This window comes from Gekko japonicus, unplaced genomic scaffold (assembly GCF_001447785.1).
Source record: "Gekko japonicus isolate JY-2015 unplaced genomic scaffold, Gekko_japonicus_V1.1 scaffold59, whole genome shotgun sequence".
Taxonomy (NCBI): Eukaryota; Metazoa; Chordata; class Lepidosauria; order Squamata; family Gekkonidae; genus Gekko; species Gekko japonicus.
In genome coordinates this window covers 1,440,538-1,465,879 of record NW_015169174.1, presented here as the reverse complement: position 1 = coordinate 1,465,879, position 25,342 = coordinate 1,440,538, and the positions used below count along the sequence as shown (strand labels likewise).

Below are 25,342 nucleotides of genomic sequence, written 5' to 3'. Positions count from 1 at the left end.
GGTTCCCCCTACTCTCTATTAGTGGCACTCTTGTGCCAATATATTAAATTCTTCTACATCATTTGCTAATCTATAAAATGGGGTGGTGGTGGTACAGATCCTTGTCTCTGAACCAGTGGTTGGTTTAAATAAATCAGAGGTTTTCCATACCAACACCATTATTGTACTGTGGTCAGAACATCTGAAAAATGGACCTCTTAATAATTAGGGGAAATTTGTCCCAAAATGCCGCCACACTTTTTTTTTTAAAAAAAGAAAATGTTATTAATTCTAGCCTCTTCCCTCCACCCAAACCAAATTTCTGACAGGATAAGATTTTTTTAAATCTTTGTTTTAAAATATTTTGTCTTTTTGGCCTCTGCTGCTCTGTGCAACTCCTTGCAACTTCAGCTCTTCCCTTCTCCTCCCCCACTAGAGTCTTGGAGGCAGCTGATGGTGGAGGAAGTTATAAACTAGCCCTTACAAAATTCATTCACCCAGATCTGTGCAAATTCTTAACCACAGGTTCCATTCCCAGTATGTCCCATTAGCACTAAACATTCCCTGCCTTTTGAGTCTGAGTCAGTGTTAGGTGGAAAAAAAGAGGAGCACATGAGGAGGAATAATAGAGAGGAGAGGCTACATCTATCACAAGTCGGGCCAGGTTTACTACTGAGAACAGGGGAGACCCCGTTATGCCATTGGGCATATTAATGCTAGATTCAGTTACAGCAAGATATTTCCTTTCCCTGTGAGCACTGCCAGCAGAAATCACTACTTCCTTTTCCCCACTCCCCTCCTACAAAGACCAAACCAGAACTGGGGGACAGCTGTGCTTAAAATATGACTGATTCTCCCTTGTCCATCCTAAAAGGTCTATCCACCTTAAGTCTGATGTGCTCCTTTAGTACAATAGTAAGGGAAGGCACAGGGGCTGATGAGAAATGCTGTAGCATATGGTATAACAAAAAAGAAGACACTTCCACTGAAGCCAACCTTGTAGAAGACCTTTCTCTAACTTATCCCTTGGCACAAGTACACATTGTAAAAGACGATACAGGTACAGAGAAATGGACAATGCCTTATAATCACAGGTGCAAATCAACCTGAGATGCTTTCAGCTGAACCAGGTGAACACAAAAGAACTGACAAATTCATAGCTGTATTAATCTATAGTAGGAAGCCCACGCTAAGGTACAAGGGGTTCTTAGAGGAAGCTGAAAATAAATTGGGTGCTAGAGGCCTAATAGGGGAGGAGGAGAAGAAATGAAAATAGAAAGATTGCCTGAAAATATAGCTATGACAAGTTACAGGTAAAGGTTCCCTTGCTCGAAAGCCAGTCGAATCCGACTCTAGGGTTGCGGTGCTCATCTCTGTTTCAAAGCCGAAGAGCCAGCGCTGTCCGAAGACGTTTCCATGGTCATGTGGCCGGCATGACTAAACACCAAGGCGCACGGAACGCTGTTACCTTCCCACCGAAGTGGTACCTATTTATCCACTTGCAATTTCTTGCTTTCGAACTGCTAGGTTGGCAGGAGCTGGAACTAGAGATGGGAGCTCACTCCATCATACGGCACCCGGGTCTCGAACTGCTGAACTACTGACCTTTCACAGCCTGCAGTTCAGCGTCTTAACCACTTGAGCCACCGCAGCTCCTATCTGACAAGTTATACAGGGCCCCAAAATATAAGGCCAGTCTGGGGAGGGGGGGAAAGTCTCCCCCCATTCTAGAATCTGTTTTACAATCAGAGTAGGAGATGGTATCATTCCAGATTAAAAGAGTTGGAGAGAATGGAAGGATTTAAGAGCCTCTAGAATTCATCACTGAAAATGATTTCATGTACCTTCTATTCAGCAGAGTTCAAGGTACTAATCTTCATTACAGAAGGGTAGCTGTGTTAGCTGTGTAGCAGCAAAATAAAAAAGAAGTTCAATGGCACTTTAAAGACAAACAAAATCTATTTCGGAATAATCTTTTGTGACTGATGTGAGCTCTGATTCTCAAAAGCCGGAATAAATTTTGTTCGTCTTTACGGTGCCACTAGACACCTATTTTATTTTAAGTTCTAAGCTTTTGATTGATAATTTGGTACTTAACATGAAGTTTCAATCTCAGTGACTCCAGTGCAGGGCCGTCTTCAAGGCAAACTTCAGCAGAGCAGAGGCAATGGCAACCTACGGGTACATCCCATCCTGAAGATAATGACAATGATAAATTAGTACTTACCATGAAGCTGCATTCTCAGCTATTGGAGGGTGGGGCAGTCTCCCATATAGTTTAGGACTCTCTCTGTCGGCTTCATTTGTTATTGTGGGATACCCAGCATGGTTAGGGGCAGGTTTAGTCAGTTTGTACTTGGCAGGATGTCTCATTGCTCTCCCCCCCCCGCCCTGCAGTTCTTCTGCGTGTCATTGTTTTTGTACTCGTTTCTGGCTTTTAGGGACTCTTCCAGACTCTGGTTCAGTCTGAGTTCTAAGGGGAAGCCTCTCCCCACATGCTGCTGCTCTGAGCAACCGCTCTGCCTGCAAACAAGGAGAAACGTCTTCCCACCATAATGCTGGCTTTTCATGTTTTTGATGCTTAATGTTTTTAACCTGGTGATTCATGTTTTTAACTTGAAGTTCCTAACTGGCTATAAAAATGTGTGTGTTTTTTAAATGCTTTGACGCCTAATTTCTCTAAATTTTCTGTAGATGGCAAGCCCTCTGAGGCAGGGACTACATCAGGTGTATGTTGGGTATAACACAGTGTTATCACTAAGGAAACATTCAATACTAATAATAATAGTTTATTATCCCTTCCCAAAAGAACACAAATACACTGCACAAAATCCCTTCCCACCCCTTTAATGAACTCTACGTGAATCTTACAGGTGCTGTTTCAGAAGTTTATAGCCTCTCCCCTAGAAAAGGGCTGCCTCTTGAATGCCTGGCCTCAGAGTTCACTACTGCCACGCTCTGGAGTCATCACTGGACTGGGGAAGGGCCTGGAGAGGACAATTTCCTATCAACCCAGAAAGATTATCTGTTTGTACATTAATCTCCTAAACGATCGAGAAAGGTCCCAGCCTTGCTCAGCCAATCCTGTTTTATCTGGTGGAAACAGTTCTATAATGGGAAAGGAAATACACAGGAAAGGAGCCACGTTCTTTCACTCCCCAGAACGGACCTCATCCTGCCAACACTGATATCTTCCTTCTGGGAGGAGCACTCCAAATGCACTGCCAACCTTTGATTTCCTAACAGAGTATGGAGACGTAAACTCTTCTATACACAATGAATTAACTGCCTTACTGTTCTTTTAAGTTAGAAAAACTGAATTCTGAAATGGCAAATATCTGAAGCTGTGGTTGGCCACCCATGTTAGGTGTCCTTAGTCACATTAATAGGTAGACATTGATATGGAACTGAATGTCCCAGTAATTACATATGCATAGCACAGATTTTCTCCTCCAAGCTCTCTTTCTCTTAAATGTGGCCAGAGTTGTAAGCCTGACAAATTAACTTCCTGACTCAAAGCAAAACTCTCTTATACCTACCTACCCAATAAAAACCTTTAGTATAGAATAGGAAAAGTAGAGTTTGGAAGGGAAGAATGAGCTAATCAGTAGCTTCAGTCAATGCAGAATTTTGTTTAGGCTGTGTAGATGTATAATCAAGATGACACTGACAAATGCATTTTTAAGTAGGAAGTACTCAGCCCCTGAAATCCAGGCAATCCAAGAAAAGGCACTCTCTCTACACAGAAACTATACAGTATACTCTTTGGAACCAGGAACAGCCCTAAGAGATACTGGCCTCTTTCCCATGGGTAGAGGTCAAGGATGAGATTATAGTATCAGCATTCTCCAATATACTTTGGTGGGAGCTCTTGGTCATCTTATCAACACCATGGAGATCCAAGAGTAGCAGGTCACTGGGGAGAAATCAAGAAAGCCTATTCAGTAGACCAGCCAATCTTCTGGGAACAGGGGAAAACGGCCCCATCTACAGACAGCAATTACATGAGCGGTAAAAGCATAGGACATTATTTCTTATTTCCTCTCCCCTCCCCAAATCACTAACACATACTAATATCCTTATCCCCTGAGCCTTAAGAACTGGGCAGTAGGAACACCAGGGACGAGTTAATAGAACCTCCAGAGACCAAGTGTTTTAAGGGCTTGACACTTGCAAAATCTCCCTATGAGTAGCTCTGGCAAGCATCATTCAGAGCAACAGGCATTAGCTCAGAGTGAAGGGGAGAACTCTCAGCTGTTATTTCCGATACCAGTTTGGGGTTAACTTTACACAAGTACAAGGACTGCAGACTCAGAATACCTCTGTTGGTGTTTGGGCTTCACAGCACGTGTATTCAGGACAGCAGGTCAGCCAGCCTACGCTTTATTGTCAAAGGCTTGGTTTCCCTGACACACCACTTTCTTTCTTCAGTCCTGTGCACAAGATCAGACAGATTCTAGAGAATCAGAAGGATGAGCAACTCTGTTCAACAGTGCTTTGCTCTAATTACCTGGGAGGGACTCTTAGCCCTGAATACCAGTGAACACGAGGAAGAGCAGTAAGTATAGAAACCCCCCCCCCCCATACTCCTCCAAGGGCAGTCCACAGCATTAGTTCTCTGTGCCCAGTCTTATGGGTCAAGTCCAAATCTTCCCTTGCTCTTGCTTGGCAAACACACACACGCACTAGGATTAGACCACTCCACAGCCAGGAGCTAGAGTCAATGCTGGGGAAGGGGCGCACTAACGCCAGGACTGGTCAGGAAGTATAGGTAGATAATTCAGCTTCAGGAGATGGTCGAAAACTCTTTCAGGAGGGCCTCCTGGCTGAGGGTGTTGAAGGCCAGATTTCGTCGCACATTGATGCTGATAGATCGAACCTGTGGGAGAGAGAACAGTCGTCACTACAGGTAATTGTGATACTGAACAGGCACTGAAGAAAACTCGAGACAGGCCCCCTTTTGCTGCAGGGAAGGTAGGTCTCAGAAGAAACCCCTGAGACAACGCTAAAAGTTTCAATTGTGGGAAAAGAGGCTTTGGTACTGAAGGTAGGTATGATTGCTGAAGGAGCTGCTGACCAAGTAAGAACTGCTGTTTCCCTGATACCGTAGCAGGGATTTATGCATTCTGAGCCAAATGTCCCCTTGTGGGTTCTGCAACAAATTATGAAAATGTTACAATTTTGCATTATTTACAGTGATTGCAATACTGGGGACTTTAGCAGACATACATACCCATGACTGCTGTAGTGAAGGGCAATGAAAAAGGAGGGAGGACTACAAATCATGGGTAGCAATTTAAAGGTACACAGGGTTACATGGAACAGACAGGAACATACACAAGTTTTCAAACCAACACCAGCTGAGGGCTGGAAACTTGGGGGGGGGGGTAGATATGTGAAAGGTAGATAAGGTGGACTTCCCCTGTTTTCTTTGCATTGAAGTATGGCTACATCTCTATGATGGATGCTAGGCATATTCAATGAATAAACCACAACAGAAGCCAGATTCCTCTGCTTCCAAATGTAGATCCTATAGGTGCAGGGACAGGTCCCTAAATGTGCCTAGGAGGTGCACTAAGTGCCATCAGCTGCTTCAGCAACATTCAGCACCAAAAGACAAAATGACAGTAAGGCCTTTGTAACCTGTTTAGTAGTTTATTAACCATCTGTCCCACATTACTTTCATTTACACCATTCAATACCATATTGATCATATTCCTTATCTGGAGGAGTTTATTGCTGAAATTATACTTCAACCAGCTGCCAAACGGAGAATTGTGCGGTCACATCCTAAACCCTGGGAAGTGAGCTAGAAGACATGGGGTTTAGAGAATTTATGGGGATCTGGGGGAATCTAAAGTACCACGTAAGAATGGGAAAACAATTGACTACGGCAAGGAAGACATTCCTCTCTCTGATGGTGCCCAAGAATCAGAAGCTCAGACCTCTTTAGCAGCTGACGCAAGTCCCTAGCCTTACATTCTCCTATTCCCTTTGCCAGAGATGCCTCTGACATGCTCTCTGAGAACATAAATAATGACAAAGAAGTGTGAGACCCCAGGCTGAAGAACAACTGTTCCTGAAGAAGGTAGGTTTGTGGGTCTTCAGGTCATGCACCATTTCTGAAGGTTGGCAGACAACTTGATCCAACTAGGAACTATGGGGTCAGCTAACTCCCTGCCTCCCCTCCACTGTTGGATCTCCACCAGTTTTAGTCCGTATTTGACTCACTACTGTTTGCTGCTCCTAGTTTGCCATCAAGCGGCTCCACCCAGCCCCAGGAGCTTTTCCAACCGAGACAAGACATGAAGTAGGCTGAATGAGTCGCTTTGGTCTGGGGAAGTAAATTCTGCACTCTAGAGTACTTTTAACCTTGTACAGGTATCCAAGCAGCCTGCAAGCAACAAAAGAGACTCTCACATGCCACTTTGACCTGACTGTGTGACATGAGATTGTGCCCTGGCATTCTCTGGGGAAGAGGCACAGTTTTTCTGAACTGAGAAGAAAAATGCTGTGATGGTGAAAGACAAGCTAAGTGGTTTTGTAAAAATAAAAATCCAAGAGAACGGATAGATTTGATTCCTCCCACTGCTTTGAGAGAGAACTCAGGGGACACACTGTAAATTTGCTGTAGCTTTCAGTAAGGGATTTTGGCTTGGAAAATGCTCCACCATAAAGTCTCCAGAGAAAGAGGGATTAAACCAACTGCATTTGTTTAATCACTAGATGTAGAATAATGAATAAAGCTTTTTTGTGTTGGGAGAGGGCCCATTTGGGCATTTCCTGTAGAAAACCTGAAAGGGGAGGAGATTACTGTTTGCATCGTACTTCATAATAGTGTCTATTAAACTACTAGTACTTAGGAGGACAGGTTTCAGAAAAACTATAATCCTAGCAAATTGGAAAAAGCAAATCTGCATTTTAATCAAGGGAAATGGGAAGTTCTTCAACAAGTGAACAACAATTATGCAACTATAAGGGGAGTGACAGTAGATAGGTGAGGAGGGAGACAGCAGCAGCATCTGTAGCTGGAGCAGAAAAAGGAGACATGGCTCAAATGGAGGTCTGCTTTCCACCTGGCTGCACAGGTGAGAACAAGTGTGACCCTCTGAATACTATGCTCAGGTTAGACCCCTATGTCTGCAATCCTATGGGCACTCTCCTGGGAGTAAGCCTCATTGAATAGGATGAAACTTACTCTGAGCAGACATGCTCAGGATTGTTCCCTATGACTTCTGTTTTCCCTCTTGAGACAAAAGAGAACAGAGTTAGGTAGTCAAGGCAGCCCATTGTACTTGCTGTGCAGGATCAGTTTGGGACACACATGATTTATGAGAGCGACATGTGCTGACTGAGCACTTCATATCCCTGAGGCACTGTCATGTGAAAGCCCCTTCACTTCAGTTATATCAGTGGAGCTGGTAGCAGTTGAAATCAGCACGAGAAGCCCCTGGATCTTGCAAAAGGCCTGCTGGGCAAGGAAAAGGAACCCTCAACCACACAAGCTCCAGTTATCTTCAGGAACAAGCCCCTGAAAGGGGTGCAAGGAACCTTGTGACAGGCGAAGGTAAAACTTCTCTGTTTTTAATTGCACCTGCTCAGCATCCCAGTGAAAATGACCTCATGGACAGCATACTAAACTATGCTGTTGTGCCCTTATCCCGATAAACATGCTTTAGGTGGGTAAAAAAGGCAGTTCAGGTTTTTAAGACAAGGCTTTTAAGCTCCTGGCAGGGAACTGAAACTCACGAGTTCTTTGAAGAAAGCAGCTTCTTTGTGTTGCTCTGAATAGCGTTCATATTGGTCTAGCCCATCCTGCAACTTGAGGGTCAGGGTGTCATAGTTGGAGCGCACCACTTCCAAAACCTGCACCACAAATACACAATGGGAAGGAAGAGTCAAGCTGCTGCAAAGCCTTCAACAAGCAGCAATGGAGCTACAGTGCCGAGAAGCCCAGGAACCACTCCTCCAAGGCTAATGACGATGATCTCAGTTCTTCCTGAAAATGGTCTGGGAGCAAAGAACGTTAAACTGTGGGATATATTTGTGAAAGGTATCTTGCAACTGCTATTCTAATTCTAAGCTGTGGCTCTCGGCATATGAGGATGGGTTTTCTATTCCCTCCCCTGCTTCCTTTTCCCAGACCCAGAGACATAAACTGTAAATATCTAGGTATGAAAACTGACAGCCGGAGAGAATTCCAAAGTACACAATTGATCCAGAGAATGTGTTCCAGCATGTTACCCCTCCAACAGTTAAAAACCTTCAAAAGGAAGGAAGTAAAATGAGCACATAGTGAGTACCAAGAAAGGCAAACTAGTGCTCCACAAGGAAGTACAACAGCACTGCAAAGCAGAGAAGCGGGACAGTTTGGACAGCTCCACACATCTTGTCCTGCCTTCTCCAGTTGCCCAGTGGCCAGCATTGTTATGTCAACTAGGAAACAAGGGAATGGCAACTTCAGACACACTCAGGTTTCTGGGTCTTGAGGTGTTTTGCCAAGTAGAGATTACTGAATGTGCTTCCTAGCATCTAGCAGATGCTCTCCACTGTCCCAATCCATGCTCTGCACAACCCAAAACAGGGAGATACAGGAGAATAAATAAATGTTGATGTGCTGCAAGGTCACTTCTTAATAGTTAGTCAGCAATCCTGCCACTGTCAGAGCAATGCTGCCTCCTCTGCAAACGGACTCCTTCCTTAATTCTGTTTCTCAGGTTTACTGGCAGTGAGGGGGGGGGGGGAATCCTCAGCAATAAAAGCTATCTACAAATTCATTAGGCCCTTTCCTTGCATATGTGCCAAAGCTGCAATGTGAATAACAAGCGTTTGAAAAGCAGTGACCTCAGGCACAGAGAGCAGGCCTGGGAGGAGGAATAATTCACTCCAGAATAATATACCCTACACCAGACAGTAAGATAGAAGGCTATTACCACAGCCCCCATGAGTCAAAATCCTGTCCTCTTGCCAGCTGCAGGGATCCAAGTCACCTACAATTAAGCACAGATAGGAGGTAAAATGTGCTTGAAAGGAAAGGAGGCTCTGAACAGGACATCCTCCTGACTGTGCATTTCAAGGTTATATAATAATATATAAAATGTTTCCTAAGGTCTGTTTTTTTGCTTTTGTTTTAAGTGCTAAACCCATGAGATGGTGAGAATGGAAGACTGCATACCTGAGCACCCAGGAATGTTTTCTTTTATACTAGCTATGCCACTTTTACATTGAATTACTCTTTTCTTTCTTTTTTAAAAAAATACACTCAGGCAGTTGTCTACTTCTGGAAACTCAACCACAGTCTCTTGTCATCACTGGGTAGGTACTTGAAAGCACACTGCAGACAGCTTCGGGCTGGAGCGCTGCCTCCGACCCAGATCAGCCGCCTCCTGCTGCACGGGGAACTTCATTTCTTCTTCCCCCCAGAAGCAAACAGACTGACATCCCCAGCCACCAGAGACTTTATGAAGGAGTCTTGAGCATTACAGTCCCTTCCACAAAAGCAGAAAAAGACTAGGCTCAACTGTCTCTGTTCGATCGGGTTGTTTTTTTAAAGGGTAAACAGATCTTCTTTCACTGTCTGAAATTGCTAAAGCCCCCATTTGCTGGCGGCAAAAGAGAGGCCAATTCGATTCGGGGAAACAGCTGCAAAGATCTAAAGCTAAGAATCTTGAAGGCAGCAGCTCCTCTACAGATCCAAGTGCCCTAATTCTTACTCTCCATTGAGGACCATTATTTATAACACTTTCGCCATCCTTATCGCGAGAAGTCTGGCATTTGCTGGAACCTGCCACTTTCCTACAAGCAACAGATGCAACTTATAATTTCTGAAGTTTGGAGACCTACACTGAGGCCACTCACAGCAGGGAGAACGGGCTTCTTGGATAAACCTGCTTTGTTCTTTGTTCAAATACAGCTTGCTCTAGATTGTCTTGGCAGCTATTTCCCCCCAAAATGCCAGCTCCTACCCTACTGCTTCCCTTCACTTATTAGGTCTGCAAGATTCAAGGGACTTAGTGAGGCAAACTGCCACTCTTCTGCTGTGAAATCCTTTATCTCTGAACAAACTGCCATTTACCTCATTGGTTTTACGCATTGCCACTTTCTCTGTACCTCGCTAAGTAGAAACAATATACTCCAGACGCAAGTGACAATTTGCTATAGAGTAAGCTGTCTGCGCAGGCAATGCACTACAGTTGCTATGGAGCAAATGCACGCTGCTAAGTAGCAATCACATAATAATCAAAGACCTTTAGTTACAGAGGAACAGGCTTGTTCATTCCAGTGGGATGGTGAGGATTCTCACAATTGTCTAACACACACAGGGACCTGGTAGCCATTTGCAAAGAAATCAAGAGTCTTGGAGGTAACACACACACCTGTCTTTCATCATTTCTCCAGTCTCTCTGATACAAACAGCTCCCCCCTCCCCAAAGCAAGGAAACAATTGTAGCTCTACAAATTGTGAAACTGCACACACAGGAGACAAAACAGAAGCATATTCTAGTGACTACACTGAGCCATGAAGGTTGTGCAATTACTGCATTGCAATTTTGCCTTTTCCTGGAATTCCCAATTTGAGCATGCAAAAATGATCATTCCTTAACTAGGCAGGGAGATGAGAGGCCAAAGATGCAGTTATTTTTGTTAATTCTGAAAGGAACAAAATAAACTGTCTCCTCTGACCATGAGTGCCACAGTGCAGGTTGGCTACCAAGATGGTTTGCATGAGAGCCAGTGTGATGTAATGGTTAAGAGTGTCAGACTATTATCTGGAAGACTTGGGTCCGAATCCCCATTCATGCCATGGAAGTTCACTGGGTGATGTTGAGCCAAGTCATACTCTCTCAGCCTAAGCTACCTCATAGGGTAGTTGTGAGGATAAAAGGGAGGAGAGGAGAATGATGTAAGCCACCTTGGGTCCCCACTGGGGAGAAAGGTGGGTTAAAAATGAATAAGTAAATACATAAATAATAATGCTCATTTAAGCATCAGTTCCCTCTGTATCCTTTTATCCTGACATAAGTCTTCATTAGAAGTGAACAACGTTAAGCTGCAGAAAAGTTATCCTTCTGCTTCAGCTGTTCTGCTGAAGAAAGTATCTGCGAAATATTCATCGGAAAAAGAAAGAAATTCTTGTTGCAAAAATAAATTATTTGAAAAATTTTACTTGTTGAAAAGACAAGGATTATAGCAGGGGACAAATACCTGTAATTTCTTCCTTCATCAATATGGTCTAAAGGTCAGCCTAGAGAGTGAAAACATGTCTGTGGTTGCAACAGACATTTCTACATGTCTCTCCACACTAATAAGCCTAATTAAGTCAAAGTTTGCCACAAAAATACACACAGTTTCACACTTAACATGCCAATATGTTACGCACAGAGATGTCTCCTGAGGCACTTAGCTGTTAATAGAATTCCTTCTTGTAACAGGAAGGATGTTACCATTTAGCCATGGAGCGGTTACAGAATCTTCACAATAAAGCAAGCGATTAATTGGAAAATTTTACAAGAGAATGTCCTAATTAATACAGAAAATGATAAAAAATGGTATCATTCTACAGACAACATCTTCAGAATTTGCTGACGCAGCTGGCATCTCCTCTGGAATTAATTCCCAGAAGCAGCAAAGACAAAGTATGTAGCAAAATTAATGAGATGTTAAATAAAAACAAAGCACTCAGCACTTTTTTTGTAACCACTTCTAGATTTCTTTCCAGAATATGACTAGACCACCTGCAATACCTACCTCAGAGATTCATTAGTAGTGCACCGCTCTTTCCAACCAACACCCAAACTCCTCACTCAGAATAAATTTCAAAATCAACTTAACAACAACATTCAGAGGTGTACTAAATATTTGGTCAAGGACCAGAAAGGGGACAAAGAAAGAGCGCGTAGGAGCACAGAAACTAGAAAAATCTGAGGACGGCCGGGGAATTGTTCACCCTCGAGACATTCCACACAACCAAGCCACGTGGTTCAGACAGGGAAGTCTAGCCCATAGCTACAGTGGGGCTATTGGGGGCTCTGCCCCCTCCCATAAAGAGCCAGTCCCAGGAGATTTTTTTTGAGAAGATATTTTGAGAAGAATGGGACCCCGCTTCTTCTCAAAAGCATATAAAGGGATCCTTTAAATGCTCTTGAGAAGAAGCGGGGGATAGTGCATGCACCTCTCCATTTCCTCCTGCAGGATTTAAAGGGCTCTCCAACTGACTGGCGGGCCACGTGCTCCCCACCAATCAGCTGAAGGGCCCTTTAAATCTTGCAGGAGGGGATGGGGAGGGGTGGCCACTGGCGGTCAGGCATGGGGGTGGACTGGGGCTGACGTAAAAATAATGGCAGCCCCACCAGCAAAATTTTTGCCTCACAAGCCACAAAATCCTGGCTATGGGCCTGATGGAGGTGGCAACTGAAAGCCTCACCACATCTAAAGCTCTTTAGATACAGTTCACGTAAAGCAGCATTACAATGAATCAGACCCCTGGGACTCTACCAAGGTCACTATTTTCTACTCTATCAACGGCTCTCTAGAGCCTCAGTCTTTCATCTTATCTACCACCTGAGCCTTTTAAGCAGATACCAAAGCCTGAACCTGGGACCTTTTACATGCAAGGCAGCTGCTTTACCACTGAGCCGCTGCCCCAGAGTATCAGATTTTATGCTCAGTTGACCAAAGAACAATGAGTTCAAGCAGGACAAAAAGTGGTGAAGCGATTCTCTCCCTTGTTTTGACTCATGCATTGGCTTAGAGATAAATTACAACAACTAGAAAAGCTCTTTCAGGATCCTGGGATTATTTATTTATATTTTATTTTTTGTTATTTATTTTTGATGTCTATTTTTTTGTTATTTGATCTACAGACTGCCATAAGGCAGACAGGCTTCACTGACAGAAGTAAAGTCAATGGCCTCATCCAAAAATAAGATCATGAACAGTTGAATACATTAACACTGACCTTGCATTCAACAGTGATACCACCAGAGACAGATACGGAACATCAGTGATTTGATTCTCTACACAAACCCAGGATCAGGGAGGAATGAAGTAGCAGGACAGGCATAATAGATCCTGTCCCACAGCTCCAACAGACATGTGCCCCACAGATGATTAAAAGCTGTAACATCCCAGGTCAGAAATGCCTAAGGAGCTTATTTGGAAGAAGTCTACTGGAGCACCCATCTGCCAAACACTACCTCCAGATAAGGCCAGTCATTCAGTTTGTAATGCCTCTCAAATATGGGACAGTGCCCCAGACAGTGGCTCTACAGATCTCCTCTGAAGGAGAATAGTGTGTATGTGTGTGGGAAATTGCTGAGGTTGCTGCACCCCTATTGCTGTAAGCAGGAACTTCAGAGGGGGCCAGCAAATGCTGGATGTTGCAGGCCAGGAAGATGTAGGCTTCTATCCATTTGCAGGTTTTGAGACTTTCTTCCCCACAGAAGCTGAACAGAGGGTAAGAAAGAGGGCGTCTCAGGACCAGAAGACTCCTGCATGACTGATGCAAGTCTTTATGGCTGCATATGTCCTGTGGGTGCAATTCCCTTTCATAGGGGTGATATAGGTTCAGACAGAATTATGGGAAAACTTGTGTCTGGTTTCTGTGGAAAGTGATATTAGCTTCAGTTTTATGAAAGATGCAAAACTCTTTTCCTACTGAGTCTGGCTGAGGCTACTAGGGCCTTTTCAGAGCCTTCTTAGGCACAATTGTCATGCTGTTCTTTCACTTTAGGTGATGGAACAAGCAGTTAACTAGTGGATGAGAAGCAGAAAACTTGGAATGCCTTGCTTCTGCAGAGCGTATGGGGAATCTGCCTCCTACCCATAATGGAAGGACATTGATCCAGGTCACAATCCCCACTCAACTATGAAACTTGCAAAGTGAACTTGGGTGAGTCACTCTCTTTCAGCCTAACTTAATTCATAAGGTTGCTGTAAGAATAAAATGGAGGAGAGAATCCCATAAGCCTCCCTGAGCTCTTTTGGAAGAATTGTAGGATTAAAATGTAGTATTAGATACATTTTTAAAAGGCTACATAACTCACTAGTGGTGCTGGAGCTTGGCAGCACATTCTTTTCCCCGACAAGTTGGCTCTCTCCACCTTTTGGTCATGCTCCCTATCATTTACTATACACATTAATTACTTCAGCCAGACAGAATGGATGTGAATTAAGGGTTCATCATTTTAAAAAACATCCCACAGTAGCCAAAGTCGATTTGCATTAACCAAGGTCACACATTTCAAAAAAACCCTCCAATTTCAACCCTTCAAACAAAACTGCATTCCAACCTGGACCTTGCTTGCATTTTCAGTTCAACAAAAGGAAACTGATGATAGATAAAAAGAATGTCATGGAGGGAACACATTTCGTCCCTTTCTCTAGCTTCGCAGAATCCAGCCAAGGTGATATAAAGCTGTCAGCTGCTTCAGAGAGATCAGTGAATTCTAAAGGAATCAGCCTTGCAACAGAGAGCAGCTTCCATAGATACAGGAAATAGGACAGAGCATCCACACAGGCTCACATCTCTCTCTGCCCTTCACTGTAGCTTTGACTCCCCCGCACCAAGGACAAATTATCTTAAGGAACAGAATAGGGATGCCTTCTACCCTTTCAGCATTAAGCAGCAATCACACATTTCAAAATCACAGTGGTGATGGGTGATGGGCCTTTTCATACACTACATTTTTGTTATTATTTTTATTATTTATTATTACTTTTTACTAATGTATAACCAAGAACACTGAAAAAAAGAAAATTGTAAACATGTATAGGTAAACTCTTGACGGATGGTTTGCTGTGGCTCTGTAATGAGTGCAGAGTTGGTGGCAAACTCAGGGTTGATGTCGTGTACGATGTGAAATGACCTGAGGTTCACCTTGGAATACAGCATTCCATATTAAAATGTTTTATAGGAAATGACATATTTCAAACAAGCAGTCACCTCAGTCTGCAACCAGCTAGCTAGCTTAGAAAGATTAATACAGCACTCCCCCCTCCAACTGTCCATGTTTCCCACCTCTAGGAATTTCAGATGGTATGGTCCAATAGAGACATCTGGATCTTGAGTGATGTGGTCTATAGTATTAGCTAATCATAGACTCCTTCAACAGCATACTCAAAATTTGGCCTTTGTGCTCTCTACCAATCCAGATCCCCCTCATCAAGTGAAGAAGAGTCACATCTGATGCTCACCCTGACCTGGATGGCCCAGGCAAACCCGATCTCATCAGAGCTCGGAAGCTAAGCAGGTCGATTCTGGCAGGTACTTGGATGGGAGACCTCCTTGAAATACCAGAGGCGGTGGCAGACTTTATTTAGTCACCTCTCTGAATATCCTCCAGGCCCACAGCAGGGGTCAGTCACCAGAGATCGCCATGACTTCCAGGTGTGTGCACACGCACACACACACACATGTGTGTGAACATATGAAAAATACAAAAGAATCCCATCTGACGCTGAGCTTCTGAGGGGCTCCAGAGACCCACACTTAAGCCCTCCTTTCCGAATGCCTACTTTAATGAAAGGGCTGCTTATGTTGTACTGATCAACTGGTAGCTTAAAAATCTTCTCTTGGAAAAGCCAATTGAGTTCAGCATTTAGTTTAATTGTAAGCACAATGGGGATATAACAAATTAATGGTCCAATCCAGTTGTCTGTGCCATGTGCTTTTCAGTCCTGGCAGGCAGACCTCCCAGTGTGGTTAAACACCAAGTTCTGGGAATCAGTGTGGTAAAACACTGCCAGACAGACAGGAGGGCCTGCAGCCCCCATGCTTCTAACAGCCAAATGCTCACTTGTGACAACACTGTTTAGAGCCAAAGGTTAATATTGGCTTTCTATTTTATAAAGCCCATTTAATTAAGAAGAAATCTATTTCTGTATGCATGGGAAGGGGGGCTGTTCAACAGCTTTGCCTGGAACTGCAGCATCCGTTGGGGTGGAGTTTGGCAGATGCTGTGTGATGGCAATGGTATCATAATGGGTGCAGCAGTGAATTGCTTGCCTGATTGAAACTGCAGGGGGCACTTTAGGGACTTGGGATCAAATTACTGGAGCCGAAAGTTGTACAAAAGCCCCAGATTCATCCCTGCTGTGAACAACAAAAAGCAACCAACTGTTGGTTCTTTTCCACTTCAAACATTAACTCCCTAGGTGGTGTCTATGTCCCTTAGGTTTTTTTCTCCAGTGCCTTGCAGGAAAGAGAGAAATGGCAATTACTATGGGTTCTGTATGCAAAACTGTTTGCATTTTGCTATTTTTAAAGGATCAAAATAAGTTCAGTGAAAAGGTAGCACAGTAGGGGTTCCAAGAAGCTAATATCTTAGGAAGAGGTAGGAACATTTCCCAGCCTATATCAGTCATGAAAGGATGAAATCTGAAATACCTAATTACTGGGTTAATCTAAATAAAGTACTGCATTGTTTGCTGTACAGTTGTCCATCTCAGCTTTGTCACTAGTCACACCAAGCTTCGCTCTTTATTTTGCTCTAAAGTAATCTCTCTGAAGAAGGTACCCTTGTGCAGTGTAGAACTTGACAATTCTGAAAGAACAGAAACTGGTCCAGAACAGGATATACATCTGCAGATCTGAAAGCCATCCCATTTTTTTTCTCCCAACTACTAAGCTGTGACAGTGATTTAAGACTGCTATCTACTTGAGACTTGGATACCACAGCTTTGCCATTCTAGTTTCATAATTGCAACTTTTATCTCTGATGAGTGGAGCCACTGTGACTGTAACAGATGAATGCAGTCCTTGGAAGTTATGTGGCTGGCACATAGCCCCATATATTGCACAAATTATGTTATACTTGTTTTTGACCAAGGATTCTCAGACACCCCTCTGCTTGGATCACACAGTTCATAGACTGCCAGAAGGACTTTCAAACCTCAAAAAGAATTTGACTGTTTTTGAATGTTTGAACAGTTGAAGGGTCAAAAATGCTCTGCATGTGCATATTCCCACATTGCTGTCTCAATCCTGCATCTTTGTTATACAATTTTTTTAGAATGAGAGACATTTCAATTGTGCTTGAGAGCAGCAGAAGTTGCATCGTTTGAGTTTGCCTTGTAGCCTTGCTGACTCTATGTTCATCAGGTTAGGATTGCAAATACTTTCCCATGGCTGTAATCCTCCCCAAGATACTCATGTACCCAACAGGGAAAAAATATCAGCATACAGGAGTTGGCTTTCCTGACTGTCTTGATCCTGCTGGGGTGGGGAAGGGGGGGGGGCTTAACTTCCACTGGCAGCTGCTAAAGCCAAGAGAAGATAATGGAAGCATTTGAGATGGCTCCATATTGTTAGTAAAGCAGCAGTCACAGGGAGGCAGGATAGCATGAGGGGTTGTTGGGAGAAGAGTCCAATTTCTTGCAAGGGAGGGAAATCTTGCAGGAGGCCAGAGGGTCCTATATGGTCTGTGCAAACTGCAGTTCAATCTTTGTTCAAAAGAGGTGGAAGGCCAGATGAGGAAAACACACAATCACTTGCTCCTAGCAGCCAGAGCAGGGGCTGATGGAGGGAGGAATTGGATGCTATGAATGCCCTCAACGGAGACCAAAGAGCAAGCCAGGGCAGAATGGGGTATATCAACTCATGTCTGGAAGGGGTGGATTCAGTGGCCTTGGGACCTCATTGTCACATAGATGCTAAAAACTCTGGAAATGATGCTTGTTTTGAATTGTGAACAAACTGTTGAGGCACTTATACAAGGTGTTTAAGGAGAAAACTTTGCCCCGGTGTCTTTCAATACAAGGCCCTACTGATGAATAGGAGGAGCTATCCTTAAACTGACACACTCTAGAATCATCAAAGAATGGAAATGCCTCCCAACTAAATTTTTCCAGTAACTCCAACCGAACTGTTTGGAGGAGTGTTTGTGGGTCTTCAAATGCAATTAAGGCTGACACAATGGGTCATGCAAAGCATGAGTACTACCAGGCGGCCCAGAGAGTCTTTCCTCAGAAATGCTTGTGAGTGCCCAACAACAGCTCTGAGTTGGAAGGTGGTTACTATCACGAGACTGGGTCTCATGGATGCAGGAAAACCTTGAGCTACCCTTCCTCATTCCTCAGAGGTTCCATATATGAAAAAGAATAATCCTCCTTCCTTGCCTGCCTTTTTGTCCAAACATCTGTCCTCAACAGACTGTAATATTCCAGACTGCTGCCAAAAGTGGATTATGTGCTGACATTAAAATATTTACATCCAAACTACATGCTTTTAACAAAAGTCACCAAACAAGCATTGTCTCTGGTTTGTGGCTGCTAACAACCACAAAACCTTCTTTACTTGAAGATTTACCAAAGACTGAACCAATGAACTTTCTGGATATATGGCAACATTTATTTAGGGTGGTTTTTAGTGGCAGGGAGTAGGTCTTTGACAGTTAGGTTCTGCTACTATTCATATTTTGGTCTGAGTTCAACGATTGGCATATGTTTTGTTGCTGCCCATCCAGACTCTCTGGAATAGGGCAATGAATTTATATGAATGTATAAAACTGCCATTTAGAAATGTGAAAGAAAAATTTGACACTATGGGCATTTATATGTGTGCTCACAAGCCAGGAAAGCTTATCCCCTGTAGATTATTTTCTTCCCAGTTAAGGAAACTTAGGAAGTACTTGGAAATTCTGGGTTGTACCATCTTTTATATAAGCTTGAAGAAATACAACATTCCTTTTTTGCCAAAATATTCTCATGTGGTATTTAAAAGCCAGAGAACTCTAGCGAGCCAGTGAAAAGCCGTTAGCTCAGGTGGGTTTTTAAATAAGGTTGACGCAAGTGGTAAGGCACTCAGAACTGATCATTAAAATGAAAGGTGTACCTGACCTGGCAGTGCAAAAACAGGGCAATTTAAACATCGCTGGAAAGGCAAAGGGGACAGGACAAAAAGCCCACCTTGCCACACTCTAGGAAGTGAGATCTGCAATAAAATTTTATTGGAATTAATAACAGTAATAGTAACCAAAAAAATAACAGGTAGTCACATTATTTAAACAAATAGTTAAAGGTATTACATTAGAACTCATAAATCAGTTAATATTTAAATTAAATTAAACATAACAAATTCAAAACTGCAACAAATCAATCTGATAAGAACAATTACGTACTTTATCAATCGACACCATATATTATAGCATCGGTAGCCAAACTAGAGGAAAACTAGTCTGATCCCCTTTAGAATCATTAGATTTGATTCATTCTGTGACTCTGAGGTTTGCTCAATTTCCACTGCATAAATTCAACTCAGCTGTGAGAAGTCTCTGTTAGAAGCCGCCCAGAGCAATTGAAGTCAATGAGCACAATTTAAAACCTAATTTTTACTTTTTAAATTTTTTTGCATATCCAGTCAGTAAAGCAACCCTTCATGAATGAGTCAGGCATTAATTTATAAAGCAGTTAGTTACAGTTCATACACAGCCCCTTTACTGGCAAAATCAGTTTACTTAGTTTCACTTAGTTTGTCTGACCGATATTACAGAGCACCACGAACAGCAAGGGTTCTGTCTTTCCTAAATTTCAGACTGATTAGGTGACACTGAGAAATCATTTGCAAGAAGAACAGAGGGTTCACAGTAGGGAATAATGTGTCGACTGATTTTGTGGCTTTAAAAATAATTTACATTAGGCCAATATAACTTTTTCTGACATTATTATTTTTCTTTTTATGGATTTGTTGTTATTGCTGCTGCTTCCCCCCATGACTTGCACCATCACCTCATCTCAGTGAAACCAAGGCTGTGTCATAAATGATCTCTTGCCAACAGAGAGGCAATAAGCTATTTCAGGAACAGCACAGCTGAGAAGATACGGTACATATATTTTAAATAAATTAATAATGTCAAAGGAAAAAAAGATGTGTACACCTCACAAACTTAAGTGTAACATAACTTATTCAGCACTGAAAGTCTGATACAAGTATATGAGTTAGGAAACAGATGCATGCGAGAGTTGAGTGTACACCCTGACTGCTATTTCTATTACCACTACCGTGAAAGGTTTGTTATCCAGTACATGAATTAACCAGAACAATCAGTTAATTGGCATTGCTCAGAGGGTAAGTGCCTCCATATGCCTGTGCATTTAAATGTGCATGAGCATCGCACTCCTACCCTTCAGCCAGCCAGCTTGATGCCTGCAGTTGTTGCTGTTCTTCTAACAGCTAAGCTGCCTGCTGACATGATCACCTGTACCCCTCAGACTGTCCTGAGCTGCTGGGGGCCAGCTGTGCTGGAGAGTTTCCAGGCAACAGGTCCTCTTGCCTAAGGATGGCTCTGTGGCTTGGAGGGGAAGGAGAAGGTTCCTTGCGGGAGTGGCAGCTGGCACCAGGGCATTTCCAATGGGGTGAGGGGTTTGGGTGCTGTGGATTCCTTTGGGTAAAGGGTCAGGGCAGAGCAATAAACCTGAATATCTGGTACACCAACAATCTTTATTCCCCATGAGTCCTGGGTAACAAAGCTTTTACTGTATTGCTATACGATCACTAATATTTGAGCCTTACAAAAACACATGGGTCCTAGGAGGAACAGCAGTGGTGTTTTTACCTGCTTTAAGTATTGAATAATATTGAGGTCAACAGAGTCATCTTTCAATAAGACCTGCCATTGACTGCAATATGACAGAGATGGCAACCATGGTCACGGAAACTGAGGGAATGACAAAGTACTCACAATGACATGCTCATATTAAACAGCTCTAATGCATCCAAAGGTTTGTACCATGAGCTTCATCTATATCCCTTCTCAAGACCATCTTGTCAAACACTTGCCGTTTCCAGCTGGCTGAAGGCATAAGATTATAGGCTATAAAGATGCCCCAGAAGCCGGAGGAAAGTTTTGTGATTTCGACTCCTTCAGTTACCTGCCATAGTGTCCCAGCTACAGTCCCATAAGAACATAACAGAAGCCAATGTTGGATCAGGCCAATGGCCCATCCAGTCCAATACTCTGTCACACAGTGGCCAAAAATACCAGGCACCATCAGGAGGTCCACCAGTGGGGCCAGGACACTAGAAGCCCTCCCACTATTGCCCTCCCCCCAAGCACCAAGAATACAGTGCATCACTTGCCCCAGATTGAGAGTTCCTAATAGCCACTAATGGACTCCTGCTCCATACGTTTATCTAATTCCCTCTTGAAACTGTCCATGCTTGTAGACGCCACCACCTCCTGTGGCAGTGAATTCCATGTGTTAATCACTCTTTGGGTGAAGAAGTACTTCCTTTTATCTGTTCTAACCCGACTGCTCAGCAATTTCATTGAGTGCCCTTTCTTGTATTGCAAGAAAGGGAGAAAAGTACTTCTTTCTCTACCTGCTCTATCCCATGCATAATCTTATAAACCTCAATCATGTCACCCCTCAGCCATTGTTTCTCCAAGCTAAAGAGCCCCAAGCGCTTTAACCTTTCTTCATAGGGAAAGTGTTCCAACCCTTTTCTCATTCTAGTTGCCCTTTTCTGCACTTTTCCCAATGCTATAATATCCTTTTTGAGGTGTGGTGACCAGAACTGTACACAGTATTCCAAATGAAGTCACACCATCGATTTATACAGGGGTATTATGATACTGGCTGATTTGTTTTCAATTCCCTTCCTAATAATCCCCAGCATAGCGTTGGCCTTTTTTATTGCAGTTGCACACTGTCTCAACATTTTCAGTGAGTTATCTACTATGATTCCAAGATCTCTCTCTTGGTTAGTCTCTGCCAGTTCGGACCCCATCAATGTGTATTTATAGTTAGGATTTTTGGCTCCAATGTGCACCACCCCGTTTGCCATGTTGATGCCCACTTGCCCATCCTCAACAGATCCCTTTAGGGTGCCTCACAATCCTCCCTGGTTTTCACCACCCTGAACAATTTTGTGTCATCCGCAAATTTAACCACTTCACTGCTTACTCCCAACTCCAAATCATTAATGAACAAGTTAAAAAGCATCAGACCCAGTACTGATCCCTGCGGTAGCCCACTGCTTACCACCCTCCACTGAGAAAATTGCCCATTTATATTCACTCTCTGTTTCCTATTAATTAGCCAGTTTTTGATCCACAAGAGGCTTGTCCTTTTATCCCATGACTACTGAGCTTACTTAGGAGCCTTTGATTAGGAACTTTATCAAAAGCTTTCTGGAAGTCAAGGTAAACAACATCTATTGGGTCCCCCTTGTCCACATGTTTGTTCACTCCCTCAAAGAACATTAACAGGTTAGTGAGACAAGATCTTCCCTTACAGAACCCACGCTGAGTCTGCCTCAATAGTTTTTGTTCATCAATGTGCCTAATAATTCTTTCCTTAATAACAGTTTCCACCAGCTTACTTGGTATTGATGTCAGACGGATTGGCCTGTAATTTCCCGGATCTCCTCTGGAACCCTTTTTAAAGATGGGAGTGACATTAGCTACCTTCCAGTCCTCAGGAATGGAGGCAGACTTTAATGAAAGACTACACATTTTTGTCAGGAGATCCACAAGTTCACATTTGATTGCTTTCAGAACTCTTTTTTTTTTGAAACCCTGCCAAGAGGGTATTTTTATTATTTTTCATAAGACTATAAACTACAACGAAAAATATAGGAGGGGGGACTACAACTAAGGATAAAGGAAAGCAGTTGCACTGATAAGCACTTTGCCCCAAAGATATCCAAAATCTAAGTATTCCTCTAGACAGCTTTGAGCTAAATCGTGACAGAGAAGCAACAAAAAAGTGTCTCCATTGTGAAGAAATAAAGCCCACATCATGTCAAACTGCCTCCTCTGCAATATTCTTCATGAATGTCTTAAGCGTGGGTCTCAGAGAAGGTTGGGAGCTAGGAACTAACTGCTCCATTCTTCTATGGGACAGTGATCCTCCAAGAAAACTTCTTTTTTACTGTGGCTCTATAAAAATATAGAGGGCAAATTTAACTTAAAAAAAAAAGTACATCCATGGGCCAAAGCTAGACCTGAAGCTCATGAAGGGAGCAATACTAGAGGTTTGGTACATTATGCACAATGTGTGGGAGATCTCTGAGGTGAAAACAGCTGTTCTGAACAGCATACCTGACTATCTTTTCTGAAACTGTTTTAAAAACAAATAGACCTAAGCCTTGACAGCACCATGTCCCAAAGGAAAACAGCACAATGCAAAAACCTCCTGTGCATGCACACAAATATTTCCACTACCTCCAGCATAGAAATAGCCACACCATTGTTCAACGGCACTGCTAAGGCAAGTACAAAACAAGGTTGGGTAAAAGGCTATGCCTAACAGAGAATGAAGCTTTGTCTCAGCCATTACCCATCCCCATGTGCACTGGCAACATCTGAAGTCACTGCTTCCCCCCCGCCCCCAGTGCTTTGCTGCCTTTGTGCACAGTATACAGCAGCAATAGCCAAACTAACTAACCTGCCAAGCAGCATACAACCAGTTTTTTAAGCTCATGATGGCAAGATACTTACAACTCGTACCCATATAAAAATTACAAAAGCCCAATTCAGAATGGCACAAGTCCCCCACTCAAAGGCCCTATTAATCTTGGGGTGCCGTGGTGTTTCTACACACCTACACAGGTGTTCCTCTTTATGGGCTCAGAGATATTGCTTCCTATGGCCTACAGATTCCCTAGCTTCACTTCTCCCAAGCTCTCCTGCTTCCAAGCACTGGCCTCTGAGCTCCAACATTCCTTCTCCAACTGGCAGACATGGCACTGCTTCTTCATCTACCCTGTCCATATGCAGACAGGAAATGTCATCTTTTGAAGAGGCTCCTTGACATTGGGTCTGTCCCTTTTGCCATCCTAATGTTAACCACTCGTGGGGAGGGCAGGGTAAAAATGTTAACGATAAATAAAATAAATAAATAAAAAACCCTTGAACTATGGACCAATGGGCTGCAGAAACTGTTAACAGCCTTTTCTCCAAGTTATAATTGCAAAGGAGTACCTGTGTTAGTCTGCTGTAGCAAAATGCTACTTGACTCCTGTGTGGTTCGCACATGCAGTTTATGAGTCACAGTTTGGGCATATCTGGTACAGAGGATCAGAAACAATCTCTGCTTAGGAATGAATAAGCTCCAAGAATCCATCTGGATCTGGAAGCTGAATCTATCTCCTCCTTGCATGGAAGAAGCAGTGATTGAATCTGCTTTCCTCTACCAAATATAAACTTTGATTACCCCAGGGGAAGACTACCTGTCTAAGAGACCATCTGCCTTCTGAGAAGAAGATAAACAGTTGCTTATGGGAAGGATCGGTCTCTTATTTTGACTGCTTGCCTCACTGGAAGAAAGCATTCACAAGCTGCTAGTGGTGTCAGTACAAGAGGACCTGTCTCAGGTTGCCAGGCAACCACGTGGCACCTTCAACATAGTCTCTTCTCTGCCAGTCATCAGCAAAGGGATAATGGCAGAGAGCTGACCATTTCACTGATGTCTGATATCATTAAGAGAAACACACATCTCCAGCATAACTTCCTTTATGTTTTGTAAACTGATTGTTATAAAAAGAAGGCATGGAAAATCTGATAGAAATGGAAGCGCTGAAGATGGTCTTTCCCAGAAATCTTGGTCACAGCCAATTTGGGCTAGAGATCCTGTGATTCTTAGATTTATAGTGCTAGTTGCTAGATCTTCAGTGACGCCTGGAGTTCAGTAGCCTCATCAGTTCATGTACAGATGGCACACCAACCTAGGCAACCATAGATGCTTGTGGTAAAAAATTGTCCCAACCCCCATTCAGTCTCCTAGCCGTAAAAAGATCTTTAAGGTCAAAAGGCTGCATGTTGGGCTATTTCTCCATGAACACAACTTCCAGAACTCAGCCTTGTTGAAACAAGCTTACGTTCTGAACACTGCACACTGGGAGGCATAATTCTTTTCAGTCCTACAAATAACAGGTCTAAGACTAGAACACATGAACACATGAACACATGAAGCTGCCTTACACTAAGTCAGACCACTGGTCCATCAAAGTAAGTCCTGTCTAATCAGACTGGAAGCAGCTCTCCAGGATCTCAGGCAGAGGTCTTTCACATAACCTGCTGTCTCGTTCTTTTAACTGGAGATGATGATGATTAATTTATACCCACCCTATCCCACGAGATGCCAAGTATTGAAGCTGGGACCTTCTGCATGCCAAGCAGAGGTTCTACCACTAAGCCACCGCCCCTCCCCCCTAGGAAGTCTCATGCACAGATTATGGCCACCCATTTGTTCATTCTGTTCCTTACAGACTAGCAGCCACCTGAGCCCCTGCTGTGCTTTCACACTTAGCTGTGCTCTCTGTCTCTCTGTGGCACAGGAAGGGAGACACAGGAACCGGCCACTCTCCAAGTATCCTGCTGGGATACCCATATGTCCTTTTTTACTCTGCAGAAAATATAAA

General features: G+C 43.3%; 1 protein-coding gene across 2 annotated transcripts in view; it reads right to left on the bottom strand.

Moving 5' to 3' along the window:
• Positions 1-2,784: 2,784 nt before the first annotated feature.
• The window catches only part of LOC107114425 (chromosome unknown open reading frame, human C10orf76), a 216,368-nt gene continuing 193,810 nt past the window's right edge, over positions 2,785-25,342 (bottom strand). The window contains exons 25-26 of one of the 2 annotated variants that reach the window (XM_015415899.1): positions 7,729-7,845; positions 2,785-4,858 (exon numbers count right to left, since the gene is read on the bottom strand). In XM_015415899.1, coding sequence (XP_015271385.1) covers positions 4,766-4,858; positions 7,729-7,845 — 210 coding nt within the window. In that variant the 3' untranslated portion in view covers positions 2,785-4,765. The remainder of the gene's footprint in view (positions 4,859-7,728; positions 7,846-25,342) is intronic. The other variant, XM_015415900.1, reaches the window with a different exon arrangement.